At 41.1% G+C, this 18944-nt stretch overlaps 1 protein-coding gene across 2 annotated transcripts in view; it reads left to right on the plus strand.

Moving 5' to 3' along the window:
• Positions 1–18944, plus strand: part of ABCB11 (ATP binding cassette subfamily B member 11) — an 84580-nt gene that overhangs the window by 45330 nt on the left and 20306 nt on the right. For both annotated transcript variants that reach the window (XM_068967338.1, XM_068967336.1), the window contains exons 17-20: positions 2786–2888; positions 10661–10825; positions 17950–18054; positions 18142–18303. In XM_068967338.1, coding sequence (XP_068823439.1) covers positions 2786–2888; positions 10661–10825; positions 17950–18054; positions 18142–18303 — 535 coding nt within the window. The remainder of the gene's footprint in view (positions 1–2785; positions 2889–10660; positions 10826–17949; positions 18055–18141; positions 18304–18944) is intronic.

The raw sequence follows: 18944 nt of genomic DNA on the forward strand, positions 1-18944 counted from the left end.
GGTAATATATTTTAGATTCAAGAACAATTTCCATGGATGACAATAATTTCCTAAATAATAATGTTGAGAGAGTGAGAACATATATTCCCAAATTAGCTGTTTTTGTTTCCCATGAGAAGTGGTACACAGCTTCTGAGGAAGGGAGGGGCAGCCATTGCAGGTTCTACAGAGGGGAGTGACAGAATTCTAATGCTGGTGTTTATGGTAGACCAGAGCGGGCGGGTCGGGCCCCTGCCTCGCACCTCTCCTTGGGGCAGCTTATGCTAGACAGGTAGAATGCTGGATGAATGGGCAACAGGGAATGAGAGAAAGAGAGATTTAAGAAACATAAGATTAAAGTAGTGGAGGGGATAAGGATTGATGTCTTCCCTGCTCAGAACTGGGAGGTAGTCAACTATATTTTGATGCCCTCTTCTTCTCCACATACTGCTTGTCTGCCAATGCTCTGAGTTTCTTTTTTAGGCCCATAACCTTCAGTCTCAGCCCTCTCTTGCACTCAGCTCTCTCTAGCTGACACACAGCTATCCCTCACACCTTTAGGAGTTGAGCTCTTGACCTCAGTTACCTAACTTAAAGAAATGACTCTATTGCTGCAGAGTTTCAGGCCACATGGGATGGGCTTGGGTGTCCCAGAAGCCAGTTTGGTAGCAGGAAGTCTGAGTGGGGTGTGGTTTCATGCCTGATCACAATGAGAGTTTGAGCAAGAGCGAGAGGGAGGACTTGACGGAAATGCACCTGTTGAACCCAGTGACTAAGAGGATCAAGATGCCGTCAAATGAACGTGGGAATAAGTGAGGGTCATGAAGTTGATGCACGGCTGTCTTCTCAGGGATAGGCGAGCATCTGTAATAGGCAGGTGCCACCTTGGTGTTCTAGTCTAGCTTAACCTGAATACCAGAGAAGGCAATGGAAAGCCATTCCAGTACTCTTGCCTAGAAAATCTCATGGACGGAGGAGCCTAGTAGGCTGCAGTCCATGGGGTCGCCACTAGTCGGACACAACTGAGTGACTTCATTTTCACTTTTCACTTTTATTGGAGAAGGAAATGCAACCTACTCCAGTGTTCTTGCCTGGAGAATCCCAGGGACAGCAGAGCCTGGTGGGCTGCCACCTATGGGGTCGCGCAGAGTCGGACACGACTGAAGCGACTTAGCAGCAGCAGCAGCAGCAGCAACCTGAATACAGATGATAGGAGACTTATGAATAACACCATCTGGATCGCACTACCACAGCTGATGCAGATCTCCTCGTCACTACAATCTCCCTCTTTACACGGTATTTCTTCAGGCTAAGTGCTTTGAGAATGTAACTTCCATCCTTTCAAGTCTTCAGGATTACCTTTACCACTTAGCAGTCTATTTGCAAATGGCTAAAAACCTCAGCCAACCTGGTTTAACCTTTAAAGGGGAAGAAAAACAACATAACTAAATAGTTCAAAGAGGCTTTGGCTTCAGGCAAGACTGGAGCTTCAGTGACTTGGTCAAGATACATACAATTTCTTTTTCTTCCCTTCTCAGCTCTACTTTTTTTTCAGTATTCTTTTTTTAGGAAGCTTCTTTTCTTGACATAATTGCCAACAGCTTCCAGTGTCACATACTTTCAAATTTAACCTAGAAGAGAGTAGAAATCTCCTTCCCAGAAACCTCAGGGAAAATCAAAACGACTTGAATCACTTCCTATGTCTGCTCTATACTAAGTTTTTGTAACTAGTAACCATATCTCCATACTTCTCTTTATATCATTCTGTCAATCAGCAATGCTCTTTCCTCTAGCCTACAGATACCCACAGCCTACCTTAGCCACTTCCTCCATGAAGCCTGACATATGGTCTTTTATCCTTTAAATTTCCATACTGTTTATTTAAACCTGCTTTATAGCACTTATTACAGTCTTCCTTATATTAGGGTTGCTTACATGCATAGTTCTTCTATGATACTTTAAGCGCCTTAAGGGAGAAGTCTGGAATTGTCCAGTCTTTGTGTCCCCTCAGAGCACCTAACTTTGATTTGTACGTTGTAGGTGCACAATCATCTTCTGTTGAATGAATCAGTGAACACTTCAAGCTAAATTATATTTCAATAATATACTTGTTAATTAAATCCATCCCTAAAGGCTGTATGTAGCCTGGAGAAATTTCCACTAGGGTCCCTGTTTCCTCCTACTAGTCTATTTGTGTCCAGGAAAATCCCATGGACGGAGGAGCCTGGTGGGCTGCAGTCCATGGGGTTGCTAAGAGTCGGACACGACTGAGCGACTTCACTTTCACTTTTCACTTGCATGCATTGGAGAAGGAAATGGCAACCCACTCCAGTGTTCTTGCCTGGAGAATCCCAGGGACGGGGGAGCCTGGTGGGCTGCCGTCTATGGGGCCGCACAGAGTCGGACACGACTGAAGTGACTTGGCAGCAGCAGAATTATGCTAAAGCAAACATCAGGGAGAGGGAGAAAGAGAGAGATCAAAACTCATCCTACAGTCCTAAGGGAGGTAATAGTGATGGGCCATTGCCATTGCAGCAATAGCAGAACCGTGTGGGTTTGGGATAGATTTGAGTCTTGGATGCCTTTTTTTTTGGTGGACTAGAGAAACAACTCTGTCCCTTCTCTTCCTCCCTCTGTGTGTGTACTCTGAATCAGGGTTTAGCTTCGCGCGGTAGCAACCCGACTGATAGTTCTGTCAAACCCACTCAGGAAGCTCCTGCCTCTGACACAGGTGATGTAAACTTGGAGCCAGTTGAGTCCTGTTCCAACAAGCCACAGACTAATTCATCTTTCTTTTTACTTACAGAGCTTCCATCCGACAACGGTCCAAGTCTCAGCTTTCTTACCTGGGACATGAATCATCATTAGCACTTGTAGATCATAAGTCTACGCATGAACAAGACAGAAAGGTCAGACACCAATGGCTCATGCGGGGATGGAAGAAGTCTCTCCTGGGGACTGTCGTATGCCCTTTAAGCTTAGAATCTGAGTTTTCAAGGCCTTTATTTAGTAATATTTCACTGCTGCTACTGCTGCTGCTAAGTCGCTTCAGTCATGTCCGACTCTGTGCAACCCCATAGACAGCAGCCCACCAGGTTCCACCGTCCCTGGGATTCTCCAGACAAGAACAGTGGAGTGGGTTGCCATTTCCTTCTCCAATGCGTGAAAGTGGAAAGTGAAAGTGAAATTGCTCAGTCACGACCCCATGGACTGCAGCCACCAGGCTCCTCCGTCCATGGGATTTCCCAGGGAAGAGCACTAGAGTGGGGTGCCATTGCCTTCTCCTATGTTTCACTAAGTCAAACTAAATGGGGGGCTCCATTAAGACCTGAATGAAGCTCTAAATTTTATATCATGTTTTACATAATATTTTAAAAGAAGCATAAATAATAAAACATTTTTAAGAATACATGGTAACTAAGATGAAGTATTAAAAGTTCACTGATAATTCTTATGTGAGCCATTCTAATAAACATAATTACATGTACTTAGCAGACTATTTGATTATGTAGGAATCCCTTTCAAGTTCTTAAGACTATCTGAAAACTTTGTAAAACTTTAAATCTCCTTCTTAAATAATTATAATAATTATAAAGTGTTTGATACAAGTTACTGCAAATTTTAAATTAATGGGGACTGATTAGGTTTTAGAGACATTTGTTTACTTAATACAATTTTATAATAATTGTTTTAGGGTACATTTTAAATTAACACTATTAATTTTAACACTATTCAAAGCAACATAAAAATGAAATAGATAGGAGAAAAATCAACACATATAATGGCGCCGCACTCCAGTACTCTTTCCTGGAAAATCCCATGGGCAAAGGAGCCTGGTGGGCTGCAGTCCATGGGGTCACTGAGGGTTGGGCATGACTGAGCGGCTTCGCTTTCACTTTTCACTTTCATGCATGGGAGAAGGAAATGGCAACCCACTCCAGTGTTCTTGCCTGGAGAATCCCAGGGACGGGGGAGCCTGGTGGGCTGCCATCTTTGGGGTTGCACAGAGTCAGACACAACTGAAGCAACTTAGCAGCAGCAGCAGCAGCAGCAACAATATTCAACTTTGTTCATCAGGATGTCCACTGCTGCAGTGGACACAGTCTAACCTTCATATAAGGCGACCATCCCTCCTACTCAGAGCCTTTCTTAATCACTGAACTTTATTCTTCAGCCCTCATCCTCTCATTTTCAATCCCCCATTACTCTTCATTTCAGTCTTTTCATGGCAATTTTCTTATTGAGGCTTATTTCAGATCATGTTGTCTTATCCCATTACTAAATTACAAGCTTCTTAAAGTTAGTAACTATTATTTGTGTTTGTATCAACTTGGGCATCTTGCTTTGCCTGGAAACGCCTTTATCTGGTTACCATTAGCCTACCAGGCTCCTCGGTCCATGGGATTTTGCAGGCAAGGGTAGGGAGTGGGTTGCCATTTCCTTCTCCAGGGGATCTTCCCAACCCAGGGATTGAACCTGGGTCTCCCACTTTGTAGGCAGATGTTTTACTGTCTGAGCTACCAGGGAAGTTCTGGTTACCATGAGACCTAGCAAACATTTCTGTTTATTTGCCACATGTAAACCTAGAACCAACTGAGTCCTGTCCCAACCTTCTCATAATCTACAGACTCTTTCATCTTTTAGTTACAGAGCTGCACGTGGTAGGACATCAAGTGATTTTTAAAACTAGGATGAAAAATTAACTTTTTATAGTAAAATAAAGTCCAAACCACAAGATTTATCAAAGAAAATGAGTCAGAGAATATTTTAATTACAAGCACATCCATTATGCATGATGTAATTTCAAATCATCTTTAAAACATTTCAGTATGAGAATCCTTTTGGGGAGTAATTATAAACACTGATTCACAATGCCCAATTTGGAATAAAGTACTACGTACGATTTTATGACTATGATGGAAGGATTATTAAGGCTCTCTTTTGGTTTTAAGATATTAATAATAAATAGCATTCTTAATTATCTAATGTTGTTATTGTTGTCGTTGTTCAGTCGCTAAGTGGTGTTTGCCTCTGAATAGTTGTTCAGTCGCTAATTGGTATTCGACTCTGAATAGATAGTGTTCTCAGTATCTAATATAGCTGGTTTAAATAAACTTCATAGAGGAACACTTTGTCTCAGGAACAGCAGGGTGGATCCAAGGAGAGAAAATGTTTAGCAAGCGTGGTTGCTTACTGCATCTTGCCATTCAGGACTCAGCACCTCTTCTCATTCTAGAAATAGTTTTTTCATTTATATCTGTGGTACTGCCACCCATAAGTATAAGAGGCATTATACAAGGAGTTTAATAAGCTTCAAGGAAGAAAGAACCAAACACTACATTGACATTTCAAACATAACAGCACCAATTGTATTCAATTTTTTGCATTTTTATTTTTTCCCCTAGTTTCTGGGAAAATATTTGACAACAAATACAAGAGAATTAGGAAGAAAAAGAAAATCCGATTTTATTATTGTTGAAGCTGGTAGATGGCTCAGCACTGTTGCAGAGAACAATCAGATTTCCTGAAGATCTGACGATCAGGTTCCCAGACTTCTGATGCAGGGAAAACTCAGAAGGGAGTTATTTAAATAAAAGGAAATCTAAATCAAATACAGAGAGTAGTTTCAGAGAAAACAAAACTACTCCCTAAGTATTCTACTCATCAGCATTGCCAATCAGAATATAATAAATAACTCAATTAAATGGAAACCAAGAATCTGCCTGCAATGAAGGAGACCCAGTTTCAGTTCCTGGGTGGGGGAACAATCTCTTGGAGAAGGGATTGGCAACCCACTCCAATACTCTGCCTAGAAAATCCATGGACAGAAGAGCCTGGTGGGCTACAGTCCATGGGGTAGCAAAGAGTTGGTTGTGACAGAGCATCTGAGCAGAGAGAGTGTGATTTTAAAAGGATGACACTTTGATTTCTTTCTTTAGTTAAGGGAGGAAAAGGGAAAAAGTGACAGAGAGCCAATGTGATTCTGCTAAAGGCAGAAGTGAAACAGGCCTTGTGCTTATATTAATACTGGTCATTTGTATGAAAATTATCTTAGAACTTTTTTGATTTAAAAATTAAATATTTTAAAAAAGGAAACAGCAGAATCAGCATTGGTAGAATTTAATATAAGGACTTCCTATTCAGAGTAAATTTTAAAGTATGTTAGATATTTAGGTTATTTTAATCCCAAGTAAATTTTAAAGTATTTTGATAGCTAACTAAATTCTTTAAGATCAAACACTGGTAAAAAAGTTTTTTTTCATATTTTGATGAAGTAGCTCTAACCTGACTGTTGTTTGGGAATTGTTCCATTTTGTGTGGCAAGGCAAAAAGGTTTACTTATATAAAGGCGTTATCTCCACCTTGTGGTCTCTTTGGGTTTTGACTCTGAAAACTTGAGATGGTTTCAAAAGTCTGTGCTTCCAAAGTGTAAGTGGGGTGTCTGACCCAACGTTTCATAGCTAGCTGGTGACAGAGCCAAGACTATAGCCTGTTTTCTCTTGGTCTCCAAGCTATACTCTTGGCTTTCATAAATCACATCACAGTTATAATGCTAATAAAATTGAGATTAGGATTAGGGGAAAACTGCAGGCTAAAGCTTCCAGTCTCTGATATCTAGGCACCTCTTTCAGAGGAACTAAAAGATAGAATATGTATGAGACTATGTCAAGGTCAAATATTAAAAACCCATCACTTCATCACAGCTAACTTATAGTAGGGTTTAGGGATTGGTTAGGAACTAGGACAGGGTTTCCCAGGTGGCTCAGTGGTAAAGAATCCACCTGCCAATGCAGGAGATGGGAGTTCAGTCCCTAGGTTGGGAAGATCCCCAGGAGAAGTAAATGACAACCCACTCAAAAAATCTGGAAAATCTCATGGGCAGAGGAGCCTGGAGGCAAGGTCCATTGGGTTGCAAAGAGGCTAACATGACTGAGTGACTGAGGATGCACGCACGTAGGAGATAGGACAGGAGATCTATAAAAGTGACTGCTAGTATTCGATCATTTGGAAAGTTCCTGTTTCTTGGTCATAGTTACCATTTCCTATCATCATATCTTAAAGTTGTCATCAAGGCAGGAGACCGCCTATGGGCTGGCATGAAGAAATCGATGTAACAAAATATAGAAATCTGGACATGAGATTTAAGTAGGACGTTATATTTTTACCTGAGCTACACAGGATATGGATGGCAGGAAGCTGGGAAAAGCCCTTTGTTAAGCATTGAACCATCTACCTTGTAAGCAAGTGATCAGTATTTTTTTAAATAAATTTTTTTTTACATTTATATGCCACGAACATAAAAGCTTCATTCATTCTTTCATCCAATGAACACTGACTGCACACCTAACAAGTGCCAGATATTGTCTTAGGGATGCAAAGATGAGCAAGAGCACTGTCCTTCTTCCTTCACTGGAGCTGCTGGCAGGATACTAGTTACGTGTGATAAATAAGTGAGCACTGTGCAACTTATCATTGACACAATAGAGGAAGGAACTGCAGTGAGGAGGCGGATATAAACTTTTATAATTTTGTCTGTCTGTGAGTTACTGGTTTGCTGTGAATTTACTATATCTATGTATATATACTTACCTATGTGTATATATATACACACCTATATATATTTTGGGGCTTCCCTGATAGTTCATCTGGTAAAGAATCCGCCTGCAATGCAGGAGACCCCAGTTTGATTCTTGGGTTGGAAAGATCTGCTGGAGAAGGGATAGGCTACCCACTTCAGTGTTCTTGGGTTTCCCTTGTGGCTCAGCTGGTAAAGAATCCACCTGTAATGCAGGAGACCTGGGTTTGATCCCTGGTTTGGGAAGATCCCCTGGAGAAGAGAATAGCTACCCACTCTAGTATTCTGGCCTGGAGAATTCCATTGACTGTGTAGTCCATGGGGCTGCAAAGAGTCAGACACCACTGAGTGACTTTCACTTTAATACATATCTTTAGCCTTTTAGCTTTTTTTAGATGAGTTAATTTGTCTTTAGCTTTGCAAAATCCCAGAGGAAAAAACCCTTCTGTATATAATGACTTCCGTTTTCTTTTGTTCTTGTACTACTTTTAGTTCAGTTGCTCAGTCATGTTCAACTCTTTGCAAGCCCATGGACTGCAGCACACCAGGCCTCCCTGTCCATCACCAACTGCCAGAGTTGGCAGGGCAAAGGCTAACAGAGTTTTGCCAAGAGAATGCACTGGTTACTCAGACTCATGTCCATTGAGTCAGTGATGCCATCCAACTATCTCATCCTCTGTCACCCCCTTCTCCTCCTGCCTTCAATCTTTCCCAGCATCAGGGTCTTTTCAAATGAGTCAGCTCTTCACATCAGGTGGCCAAAGTATTGGAGTTTCAGCTTCAACATCAGTCTTTCCAATGAATATTCAGAGGTGATTTCCTTTAGGATTGGCTAGTTTATTCTCCTTACTGTCCAAGGGACTTTCAAGAGTCTTCACCAACACCACAGTTCAAAAGCATCGACTTTTCAGTGTTTAGCCTTCTTTATGGCCCAACTCTCACATCCATACAGGGCAAAGGCTAACAGAGTTTTGCCAAGAGAATGCACTGGTCATAGCAAACACCCTCTTCCAAGAAGCTATCAAGTTAGCCTGACACAATTTTATGGATGCTGGAGAGTACATAAGAGCTGTGTCAGAGATGAAAGACTTTACTCAGAGCATGAGCGGGAGCCAGTGCACAGCATTTCCACTGACTCCCCAGCCTACCCCGACTTCTCAGCTGATGAAAGAGAAATAGGTGACACCAGCAAAGAAGGGGGAAGAGGAATCCTAGGCTTGAGAAATCTGGTGTTTTTATAATGGACGATAAGCCCTTGTCTTAGGATGGAAGCACTATCCCCCTCCTCCAAGGCTATTTGCTATACCAACATTCTTGCAAAATTCTTGAGAAAACAGCCTCAACAAAGGTGGTCAGTTCCTCTTTTCACCAGATGTGCAGAAACACGAGAGAGCCATAGAGAACTTTGTCTATTTCTTTCCTTCTGAGGAGGAGAAGGCAACTGAGCCCCAGAGAGCCAAAGTGCTCAGTGATATATTCCACTAGTGGCCACGTTGGACTCATCCAAGAACCACATTCTTTCCACATGCCCGTTTCCCCCATGCTTTCACAGGCACCTTTCTTCCTCTCTGCATTGATTTCCTAGAGTTGAGTAAGACATCAGAGATGAAATTATTGAAGGATTTGCTGCATGAGTGAGTAGCAACTACTGAGGGCAGACCAAGCAAGAGAGAACCTGAAATGGAGGCATTGACAGATCCATCACCAAGCAAGCTCTCCCTCCATCCTATTTGGCTTGCAACTAGAATATGGACACCAGGCTTCTATTTCAATTAAACTGGTAATGAAATCTTTGACTTTGGAAGCAAAAGGATAGTATCTGAAGTTCCTTACTGTTGTCTGTTCCTGACAGTCAGCTCCTTAAGGGGTAAATAACTGTGTTAATGAAATAGAACACTAACAGTTCTGTAGTCAATTTGCTGTAGACATTTTTAGTATATTTTAATAGAAAAAAATTTTTTAAAATCAACACAGATCTATGTAAGCCACCTAAAATCTTTTCTCAAACAAAGCAAACAATAAATTTAGCAAATTATTGAAGAATGGGCCTAACGACCAAGTACTGAAGAATATCATTAGCAAGGAAAACTGATGGTAAAGATGATGAAGTTCTGAATATAATTTTTGCCTTCAAGAGGCTAAAAATTAGCTAGCTCTGACACTTTAATGGCAATTAAAGAAATTGGAATGGGGAAATTTTAAAATAATTTGTATTCCTTGTAAAGAACATGCACAATTTAGAAATCCAAATTGATTACCATTTACTTCTGGGCACTAATTAAAGAAAACCTTCACAGAAATACACAACTGATAACCATTGTCCCCAGTTAATACATTTTAAAAATTATTTTGCGTTGTTTAGATACACTGGCCTGCCTTAGGGCTTGAGGCAGTCACTAAACTTTGACATTTATGAAGGACATATCTTGAAAATTTCACAAATCCTAGAATATGTAAATACCACTCACTATAGCACAAAGGGTTGCAAAGAGTCAGACACAACTGAAGCGACATAGCACTCACATACTCACTATAGCACAAAAATGGTTTTAAATTGGGAGTTATTTTTCTTATAGATCCAGCTTATTTACTACTCCCCAAGTGTTAATATCTATGCAATTGTGAAACGAGAACTACCAGCTCACCTTCAGATGAGCAGACATCTAAAATCAATCCCATCCAAGGCATAGCACGTTGTTGCTGTTTAGCCCCTAAATCATGTCTGACTCTTCTGTGACCCCATGGACTATAGCAGCTCACAAGGCTCCTCTGTCCATGGGACCAGCCAGGCAAGAATACTGGAGCGGGTTGCCATTTCCTACTCCAGGGGTTCTTCTCTACCCAGGGGTTGAACCTGTGTCTCCTGCACTGGCAGGCGGATTCTTTACCACTGAGCTAGCAGGGAGCCCCAAATCATAGCATGGCGGCAAGCAGTTCAGAGCCATCTCTCACAAAATATCATATCACCATGTCCTATAGGTCTTCGAGGTCACTCAAAACCAATCAAACCATGACTCAACTCTATGAATGCCAAAGGGACCACTGTATAATAAAAGAGTACGTGCAAACATTTAAATGGTTAATGTAACCTCCTCTCCCCTCAAGGACAAGAACATTCCTGTGGAAGAAGAAATTGAACCAGCCCCAGTGAGGAGGATTCTGAAACTCAATGCTCGAGAATGGCCCTACATGCTGGTAGGGTCTGTGGGTGCAGCCGTCAACGGGACAGTCACACCCATGTATGCCTTTTTATTCAGCCAGATTCTTGGGGTAAGCAAGCCGCTGGACCGGCTTTATTCTCCTTCTACCTTTTGTCTATCAGTGGATGCTGTCACTTTTGATAGGTTGGTTCTTTGTTGTAATGTATTCAACATTTTTAAAGTTTTTTTTTTGTTGTTGTTCTTTTAGTTCTTTCTCCCCTCCTCTCATCTTTAAAGAATTAAAAATGTCTCAAGTCTCCATCAAACAGGAGGTGAGAAGACAAAGGGGAGACTCTCATTTGGACTGGCAGTACACTCTGACAGTCACTGTGTCTGTTAAAAAAGAAAAAGAAAAAAAAGACTATGGCTGCAAACTTAGTGTCAAAAGAGGACAGTTTACCCATATGCAAGCCAAATAAGAATGCAAAGCAAGTTCATTGAATGATATAAAAGGATTTGGGAGCCATTTCGATCTTGCTGATCAGCTGAGGTACACAGTTTGATTTGTAATAGCAAGTGTTCCTGCACGTTGCATAGTACTCTGCTCTTCTGCTCATTGCACCATTGAAATGGGCAGTTGGGGGAGGAAACAGGAAAAGGAAGAGAGAACTGAAATAAGGCATGTACAAAGAATAAACTTATTTCAGTTTTTCATCTCCTAAGAGTTTTGATATTCTCCATCTGATATTATTGCTGTAAAATAATAATAATAATATTGATGATAATAAGTACAAACATTAATTATGCACTATCTAAGAAATTTATATATAATAGTTCACTAAACTTTCCTAATAACAAGCTATGGTAGGTATTCTTATTGTTCCTATTTGACAAAGGAGCAAACTAAAGAACTTAGAGGAGTAAGTGATGGATCTGGGATTCAAATCCAGGCAATGTGACTGCAGAGCTGAGTTCCAATAAAGTCTTATTGTTGAGAAGTCAGTTCTCGAAATGTCATATTTTCTTAGTTGAAATTCACACACACACACGAATCCTATAAGATCAACAAGGAGGAAAACCTAGAATCCTAGAGAACTTATGAACTTGTTCAAGGTCACACAGGGTCACAGAAGGTGGTGGGACCAGCCCTATAACCAGCTTTTCCGAAGCCTAGCCTAAAGGATGTGTAAGAGTCCCAAGTTTCAGTTTCCCCCTCTACTTTTCTTTCACTTTTATGGTCTGTCTGGCAGAGATCCTGACCAGAAAATTGTCCCAGCAGGCATGAGTTATATAGAAAGACCGGTAGAGTCCACAAACCAAACCAAATCAATCCTAAAGGGAGCGCCCCAGCCCTGCTTCAGTTTTCACACTGCCCCCTTGTGGTAAGGGCGGAAATCACCATAAAGGTGGGAAATGGAAAACACAGAGATCAGCTCTGGTAAATTAAATTTCTGGTTATGCTGAAAACATCTTGATAACTAATTTATATTCCTTAATATGTAGGAAGTACAGTACCCTAAATATAATAGCAATGTCCTTTTATTCACTTAACAGATACTTGTTGATTATCTCCCCTGGCCTAGGGACTGGCATGTTAGTGAGGATGCCTTCCCTAATGGAGTTTCCAGTTTATGTGGAAGACAGACGTTAAACTGAAAAATCCACTCACATTCACAAAATAGTTACTGATCACTTACTGTTTCCCAGACAATGTTGCTGGTGTTAAGAGTACAGTGAGGAACAAGAAAACCAGAGGCCTCCCTGCTCTCAGAAAGCTAACAGTCTACTAGAGAGAGGCTCCGGAAATGCATTCACTCAGCAGTGATGTAGACACAGAGCGTGTAGGGGATGGCGTTGAATCTGTTAAGACCCAAGGCCCTAGACGTTTGCTTTTAAATTAAAGCCAGGATTCAGCTCCTTCGCTTTTCCATCTCTTTTTCTCATGAATGCAGAGTAAGGAATATGCTCACTCAACTTCAAACCCTGTGTATGAGCTGCTTTGGAAAGAGTCCTGGATTACCCACCAGGAGACTCCTTTACTGCCCTGGAGTCACACCATGCTACTTCTTTCATGATATCTCAGTTTCCTTAACTATAAAAGGAAGGATTGACAAGGAGGCTCTGTAAGATACCCTCCAGCTCCTGTGGGCTGAGTGGCCAAGTCAGAAAAAATTTGATGATTCAAATGATAACACCTGCCCTCCAAGAGCACCCACTTGGTTACTGCTGGTGAGGATATTCTCTGTGACTCTTCGGGTCACAACCAGAAAATCCTAGCCTAAGCAATTGAGGTTTTTACCTAAGGACCAAAAGGATTGGAGATGAAATCCAAAATCTGTTCATCACTGATGTTCTCACAGGGTTAAGTTTGCTAGGCGAATAAAGCTTTATTCTTTTTCCTCTTTGATAAACAAGGTTGTTTTTGTCTCTTAGCATAATTATCACAGATTCATCAGTGGGTTCATGATGTTTCATCTCATAGGGTATAATCATGAGTCAGATAATAGTCTGGTTTTAATTGTGCTATTGTCATTCTGACATATCTAAAGGGCATGATATTCACATTTGGTACTGAGACCATAGTTTGTAACAAGGGCACAGCAAAAAAGTTGGGCATTAGGAGCCTGGTTGCTAATCTTGTGAAGCCTCAATGTATATGTAAGTCTTACTTTCTCTGGTTCACTTTCACTGGGTCTATTTGGCTTGGAACAGTCGTTTGGATGTAGCATGCTGGGGAAAGGGATTCCCAGATGGCGCTAATGGTAAAGAATCTCCCTGCCAATGTAGGAGATGTAAGAGATGGGAGTTTGATCCCTGGGTTGGGAAGAACCCCTGGGAGGGCATGGCAACCCACTCCAGTATTCTTGCCTGGAGAATCCCATGGACAGAGGAGCCTGGCAGGCTGCATAGGGTCACAGAGGGTCAGACACACCTGAAGCGACTTAGCGCGCAGCACACACCCATGCTGGGGAAAAGCTTGAATGTTGGAGTCAGCCAGCCTTGGATTTGCTGCATTCTCTGTCCTGTACTGTTTGTGTGTGTTTAGGCAAGTGGCTTCTTCTTGATGAGTCTTCGTTTCCTTAGCTGTAATATGGGACAAGAAAAGCTACCTCACTGGGTTGTTTTAAGAATCTCAATTTTAAGGAAATCCTCATTTAAATTAAAGTAGATTAAGTAATATATTTGTATCTAGTAAATAGCAAGAATCTAATGAAATTTCATTTTCTCCCTAAACTCACCTTATAAGATGGTGTAGATGTGTGTGCAAACTATAGCTGGTCTAAAAACAGAGAAACCTATGGATGGGCAGCCCTTTGGGGTGCCTTTCAGGAAGAATGTACAAAGGACTCACACAGTAGAGTTTAGGGGTAAAGGTTACAGATAGATGATGTGCAATCTTGAATTTAATATTAGCCAAACATTCTTTTTTTTAATACTGAGAAGATGGGTATTACCCAGAACCAACAGAGTTGTGCCCAGGAAAAAAAAAAACATTGCACTAGAATCTGGAAAACAGGCATCTCCTTCAGAGTGCCTTGAAGAATTATGAATGGATGTTCGTAACATTGTACAGGAGCTGGTGATCAAGACTATCCCCAAGATAAAGAACTGCAAAAAGACAAAGTGGTTATCTGAGCAGACCTTACAAATAGCTGAAAAAAGAAGAGAAGTGAAAGGCAAAGGAGAAAAAGAAAGATAAACCCATCTGAATGCAGAGTTCCAAAGAATAGCAAGGAGAAATAAGAAAGTCTTCTTCAGTGATCAATGCAAAGAAATAGAGGAAAACAATAGAATGGGAAAGACTAGAGATCTCTTCAAGAAAATTAGAGATACCAAGGTAATATTTCATGTAAAGATGGGCACAATAAAGGAAAGAAATGGTAGGGACCTAACAGAAGCAGAAGATATTAAGTAGAGGTGGCAAGAATACACAGAAGAGCTATACAAAAAAGGGCGTCATGACAGAGATAACCATGATGGTTTGATCACTCACCAAGAGTCAGACATACTAGAATGCAAAGTCAAGTCGGTCTTAGGAATCATCACTACAAACAAAGCTAGTGGAGGTGATGGAATTCCAGTTGAGCTATTTCAAATCTTAAAAGATGATGCTGTGAAAGTGCTGCACTCAATAGGCCAACAAGTTTGGGAAACTCAGCAGTGGCCACAGGACTGGAAAAGGTCAGTTTTCATTCCAATCCCAAAGAAAGGCAATGCCAAAGAATGTTCAAACTACCACATAATGGTACTCATCTCACATGCTAGCAAAGTAATGCTCAAAATTCTCCAAGCCAGGCTACAACAGTATGTGAACCGTGAACTTCCAGATGGTCAACCTGGATTTAGAAAAGGTAGAGAAACCAGAGATCAAATTGCCAACATCTGCTGGATCATTGGAAAAGCAAGAGAGTTCCAGAAAAACATCTATTTCTGCTTTATTGACTATGCCAAAGCCTTTGACTGTGTGGATCACAACAAACTGGGGAAAATTCTTACAGAGATGGGAATACCAGACCACCTGACCTGCCTCTTGAGAAATCTGTATGCAGGTCAAGAAGCAACTGTTAGAACCAGATATGGAACAATGGACTGGTTCCAAATTGGGAAAGGAGTATGTCAAGGCTGTATATTGTCACCCTGCTTATTTAACTTATATGCAGAGTACATCATGAGAAACGCTGGGCTGGAAGAAGCACAAGCTGGAATCAAGATTGCAAGAAGTATCAATACCTCAGATATGCAGATGACACCACCCTTATGGTAGACAGTGAAGAAGAACTAAAAAGCCTCTTGATGAAAGTGAAAGAGGAGAGTGAAAAGCTGGTTTAAAACTCAGCATTCAAAAATCTAAAAGCATGGCATCAGGTCCCATCACTTCATGGCAAATAGATGGGGAAACAATGGAAACAGTGAGAGACTATTTTGGGGGGCTCCAAAATCACTGCAGATGGTGACTGCAGCCATGAAATTAAAGGACACTTGCTCCTTGGAAGTAAAGTTATGACCAACCTACACAGCATATTGAAAAGCAGAGACATTACTTTGCCAACAAAGGTCCATCTAGTCAAAGCTATGCTTTTTCCAGTGGTCATGTATGGATGTGAGTTGGACTATAAAGAAGCCTGAGCACTGAAGAATTGATGCTTTTGAACTATGATGCTGGAGAAGACTCTTGAGAGTCTCTTGGACAACAAAGAGATTCAACCAGTCCATCCTAAAGGAGATCAGTCCTAAATATTCATTGGAGGGACTGATGCCGAAGCTGAAACTCCAATATTTCGAGGCTGACCCATTTGAAAAGACCCTGATGCTGGGAAAGATTGAAGGTGGGAGGAGAAGGGGACGACAGAGGATGAGATGGTTGGATGGCATCACTGACTCGATTGACATGAGTTTGAACGAGCTCCAGGAGTTGGTGATGGACTGGGAAGCCTGGTGTGCTGCAGTCCATGGGGTTGCAAAGAGTTGAATGTGACTCAGTGACTGAACAGAACAGAACAGAGCAATAACCACCAGCTAAACAAACCTGGCTGAGAAGGCAATGGCACGCCACTCCAGTACTCTTGCCTGGAAAATCCCATGATGGAGGAGCCTGATAGGCTGCAGTCCATGGGACTGCTGAGAGTTGGACACGACTGAGTGACTTCACTTTCACTTTTCACTTTCATGCGTTGGAGAAGGAAATGGCAACCCACTCTAGTGTTCTTGCCTAGAGAATCCCAGGGACAGAGGAGCCTGATGGGCTGCCGTCTATGGGGTCGCACAGAGTCGGACACAACCGAAGCAACTTAGCAGCAGCAGCAGCAAATAAACCTGGACAGAGGACTTGAGCTTGTGGGCTTTAGTGTCCCATCTGCAAAATAAAAGTTAAAATGGTTAATCTGTAGTGCTATAGTCCATGATTATAATAGAGAACCTTAGGGAGGAATGAGAATTATGGCATCACAGTTTAGGGTTTGGGGGGATTTGTACAATGTTTTTTAAAACCAAACTGAAATATAAGTTCTTTTATTTATAAACTGTAAAATAAACTTACATGAGTTATTCTGTGCTGGGATGAATGACTGTGGCATCTGTGAACCCACTTCATTCATTAAGAATGAATATATCTTTTATTAGTAAGAGCTATAAAGGCCCCAGAAACTCTGTCCTGGAAACAATACATCTCATTAATTTAGAACACCTCCTCCCATTTCTAAATTTGTGATGATTTCAATGGGTTACTTCTGCTTCACAAAAAAGGGCTTGTTAATGGAGAAGTAAACATTGCTTTCAGGAGATTTATTTGGCATACAGCAGGCACTCGAATATTTATTGAATAAATGGTTTGCTTTGAGCAACTGCTTGCTGGCATTGTTCTAGTTATTCAAATTAATGCAGAGCAATCAATAAAGATTTATTGTGCAGTTCTCTAATGAATAGTCTTTCTGAACTCTCACAGCTCCCTCATGTAGTCTGAATTAGGAAGGTTTTGTTGTACCTAAAACCTATTGTAAGGCGATGTTATTAAGAGTATGCAGCTGTTCTTCACATTTTCTTGTTGCAACAGCTTGGGCTATTGTTAGTTACATGAACATGTGCCTCTAAGTTCAGAATATACCTATGAATATAGTTTGCCACTTATTATAGACTGGAAAAAAAGCCACTCATAATTTCCATAGTATTTTTTTGAGGGGGATGTTTTCAACTTCGGATGATTTAGAGGGAGCAACTTCAGCCTCTGATGGACGAAAGCTTTTCTGTCCTACCCAATCCCAGTCAATGCCTTGATAGCTAGTTGCTTTGGTGTGGGTGCATGCCAGCTGCTTTTTTAATGATGCTATTATTTGTATATATATATAAATACTATAAAACTGATACTAGGAGAGAATATTCTTAGATTCTCAAGTAACTTCCCCACTTCTTTCCTTTCTTCTTTTCTTTTTCCCTTACCTTATTATGTAAAGAATTTGAAGCATTCATCATATTTTTCATCTATATCAAAGAAAAGTCAATAAAACTGCCTACAGCAGGCAAAGAAGCAAGGTAAAAATTCTTTAAATCACAACTAGTGGTTTCCATTCACCAGCCTTCCTTCGCCACAGATAAAGTACACATATTCAGAGTTAACTTTGGTTTAATACTAGTATGTTTATAGTGAACTTGTTTTTAACCCAATGCCTAAGAGAAATTTTTTTTAAACATATTTGAATTTATTTCTTTTGCTGTTGTTTGTAATAATAAAGTGACCCCCTTGCTTACTGTCTTGCAAAGACTTTCTCAATTCCTGATAAAGAAGAACAAAGATCGCAGATCCATGGTGTGTGCCTGCTCTTTGTGGCAATAGGCTGTCTCTCTCTTTGCACTCAGTTTTTGCAGGTAAGGAATTTTATTTTTCAGCAAGCAATTCAGCTATTTTCTGCCATTACAAGTTAAAATATCACTAAAGATTCCTTTATGTTTTAGGGATATGCTTTTGCCAAGTCTGGGGAACTTCTGACAAAAAGGCTACGTAAATTGGGTTTCAGAGCAATGTTAGGGCAAGATATCGGCTGGTTCGATGACCTCAGAAATAGCCCCGGAGCCCTGACAACAAGGCTTGCTACAGATGCTTCCCAAGTTCAAGGGGTAAGCCATGGGGGAAACCAGGGATGTCGCAACTGGAGGAGACTTTCTTTCCTTTGCGTATTCTGATAATTACATACGTTGTAATTGTTGTTCAGTCACTCAGTCATGTCTGAACTCTTTGCAACCCCATGGATAGCAGCACACCAGGCTTTCCTGTCCTTCACCATCTCCCAGACCTTGCTCAAACTCATGTCCATTGAGTTGGTGATGCCCTTCAACCATCTCATCCTCTGTGGTCTCCTTCTCCTCCCACCTTCAATCTTTCCCAGCATCAGGGTCTTTTCTAATGAGTCAGCTGTTTGCATCACATGGCTGAAGTACTGGAGTTTCAGCTTCAGCATCAGTCCTTCCAATGAATATTCAGGACTGATTCCCCTTAGGATTGACTAGTTTGATCTTCTTGCAGTCCAAGGGACTCTGAAGAGTCTTCTCCAACACCACAGCTCAAAAGCATCAATTCTTCAGTACTCAGCCTTCTATATGGTCCAACTCTCACATCCATATACGACTACTGGAAAAACCATAGCTTTGACTATACGAACCTTTGCTGGCAAAGTAATGTCTCTGTTTTTTTAATACACTGTCAAGATTTGTCATAGCTTTTCTTCCAAGGAGCAAGCATCTTTTAATTTCATGGCTGT

Source organism: Capricornis sumatraensis, chromosome 3 (assembly GCF_032405125.1).
Source record: "Capricornis sumatraensis isolate serow.1 chromosome 3, serow.2, whole genome shotgun sequence".
Taxonomy (NCBI): Eukaryota; Metazoa; Chordata; class Mammalia; order Artiodactyla; family Bovidae; genus Capricornis; species Capricornis sumatraensis.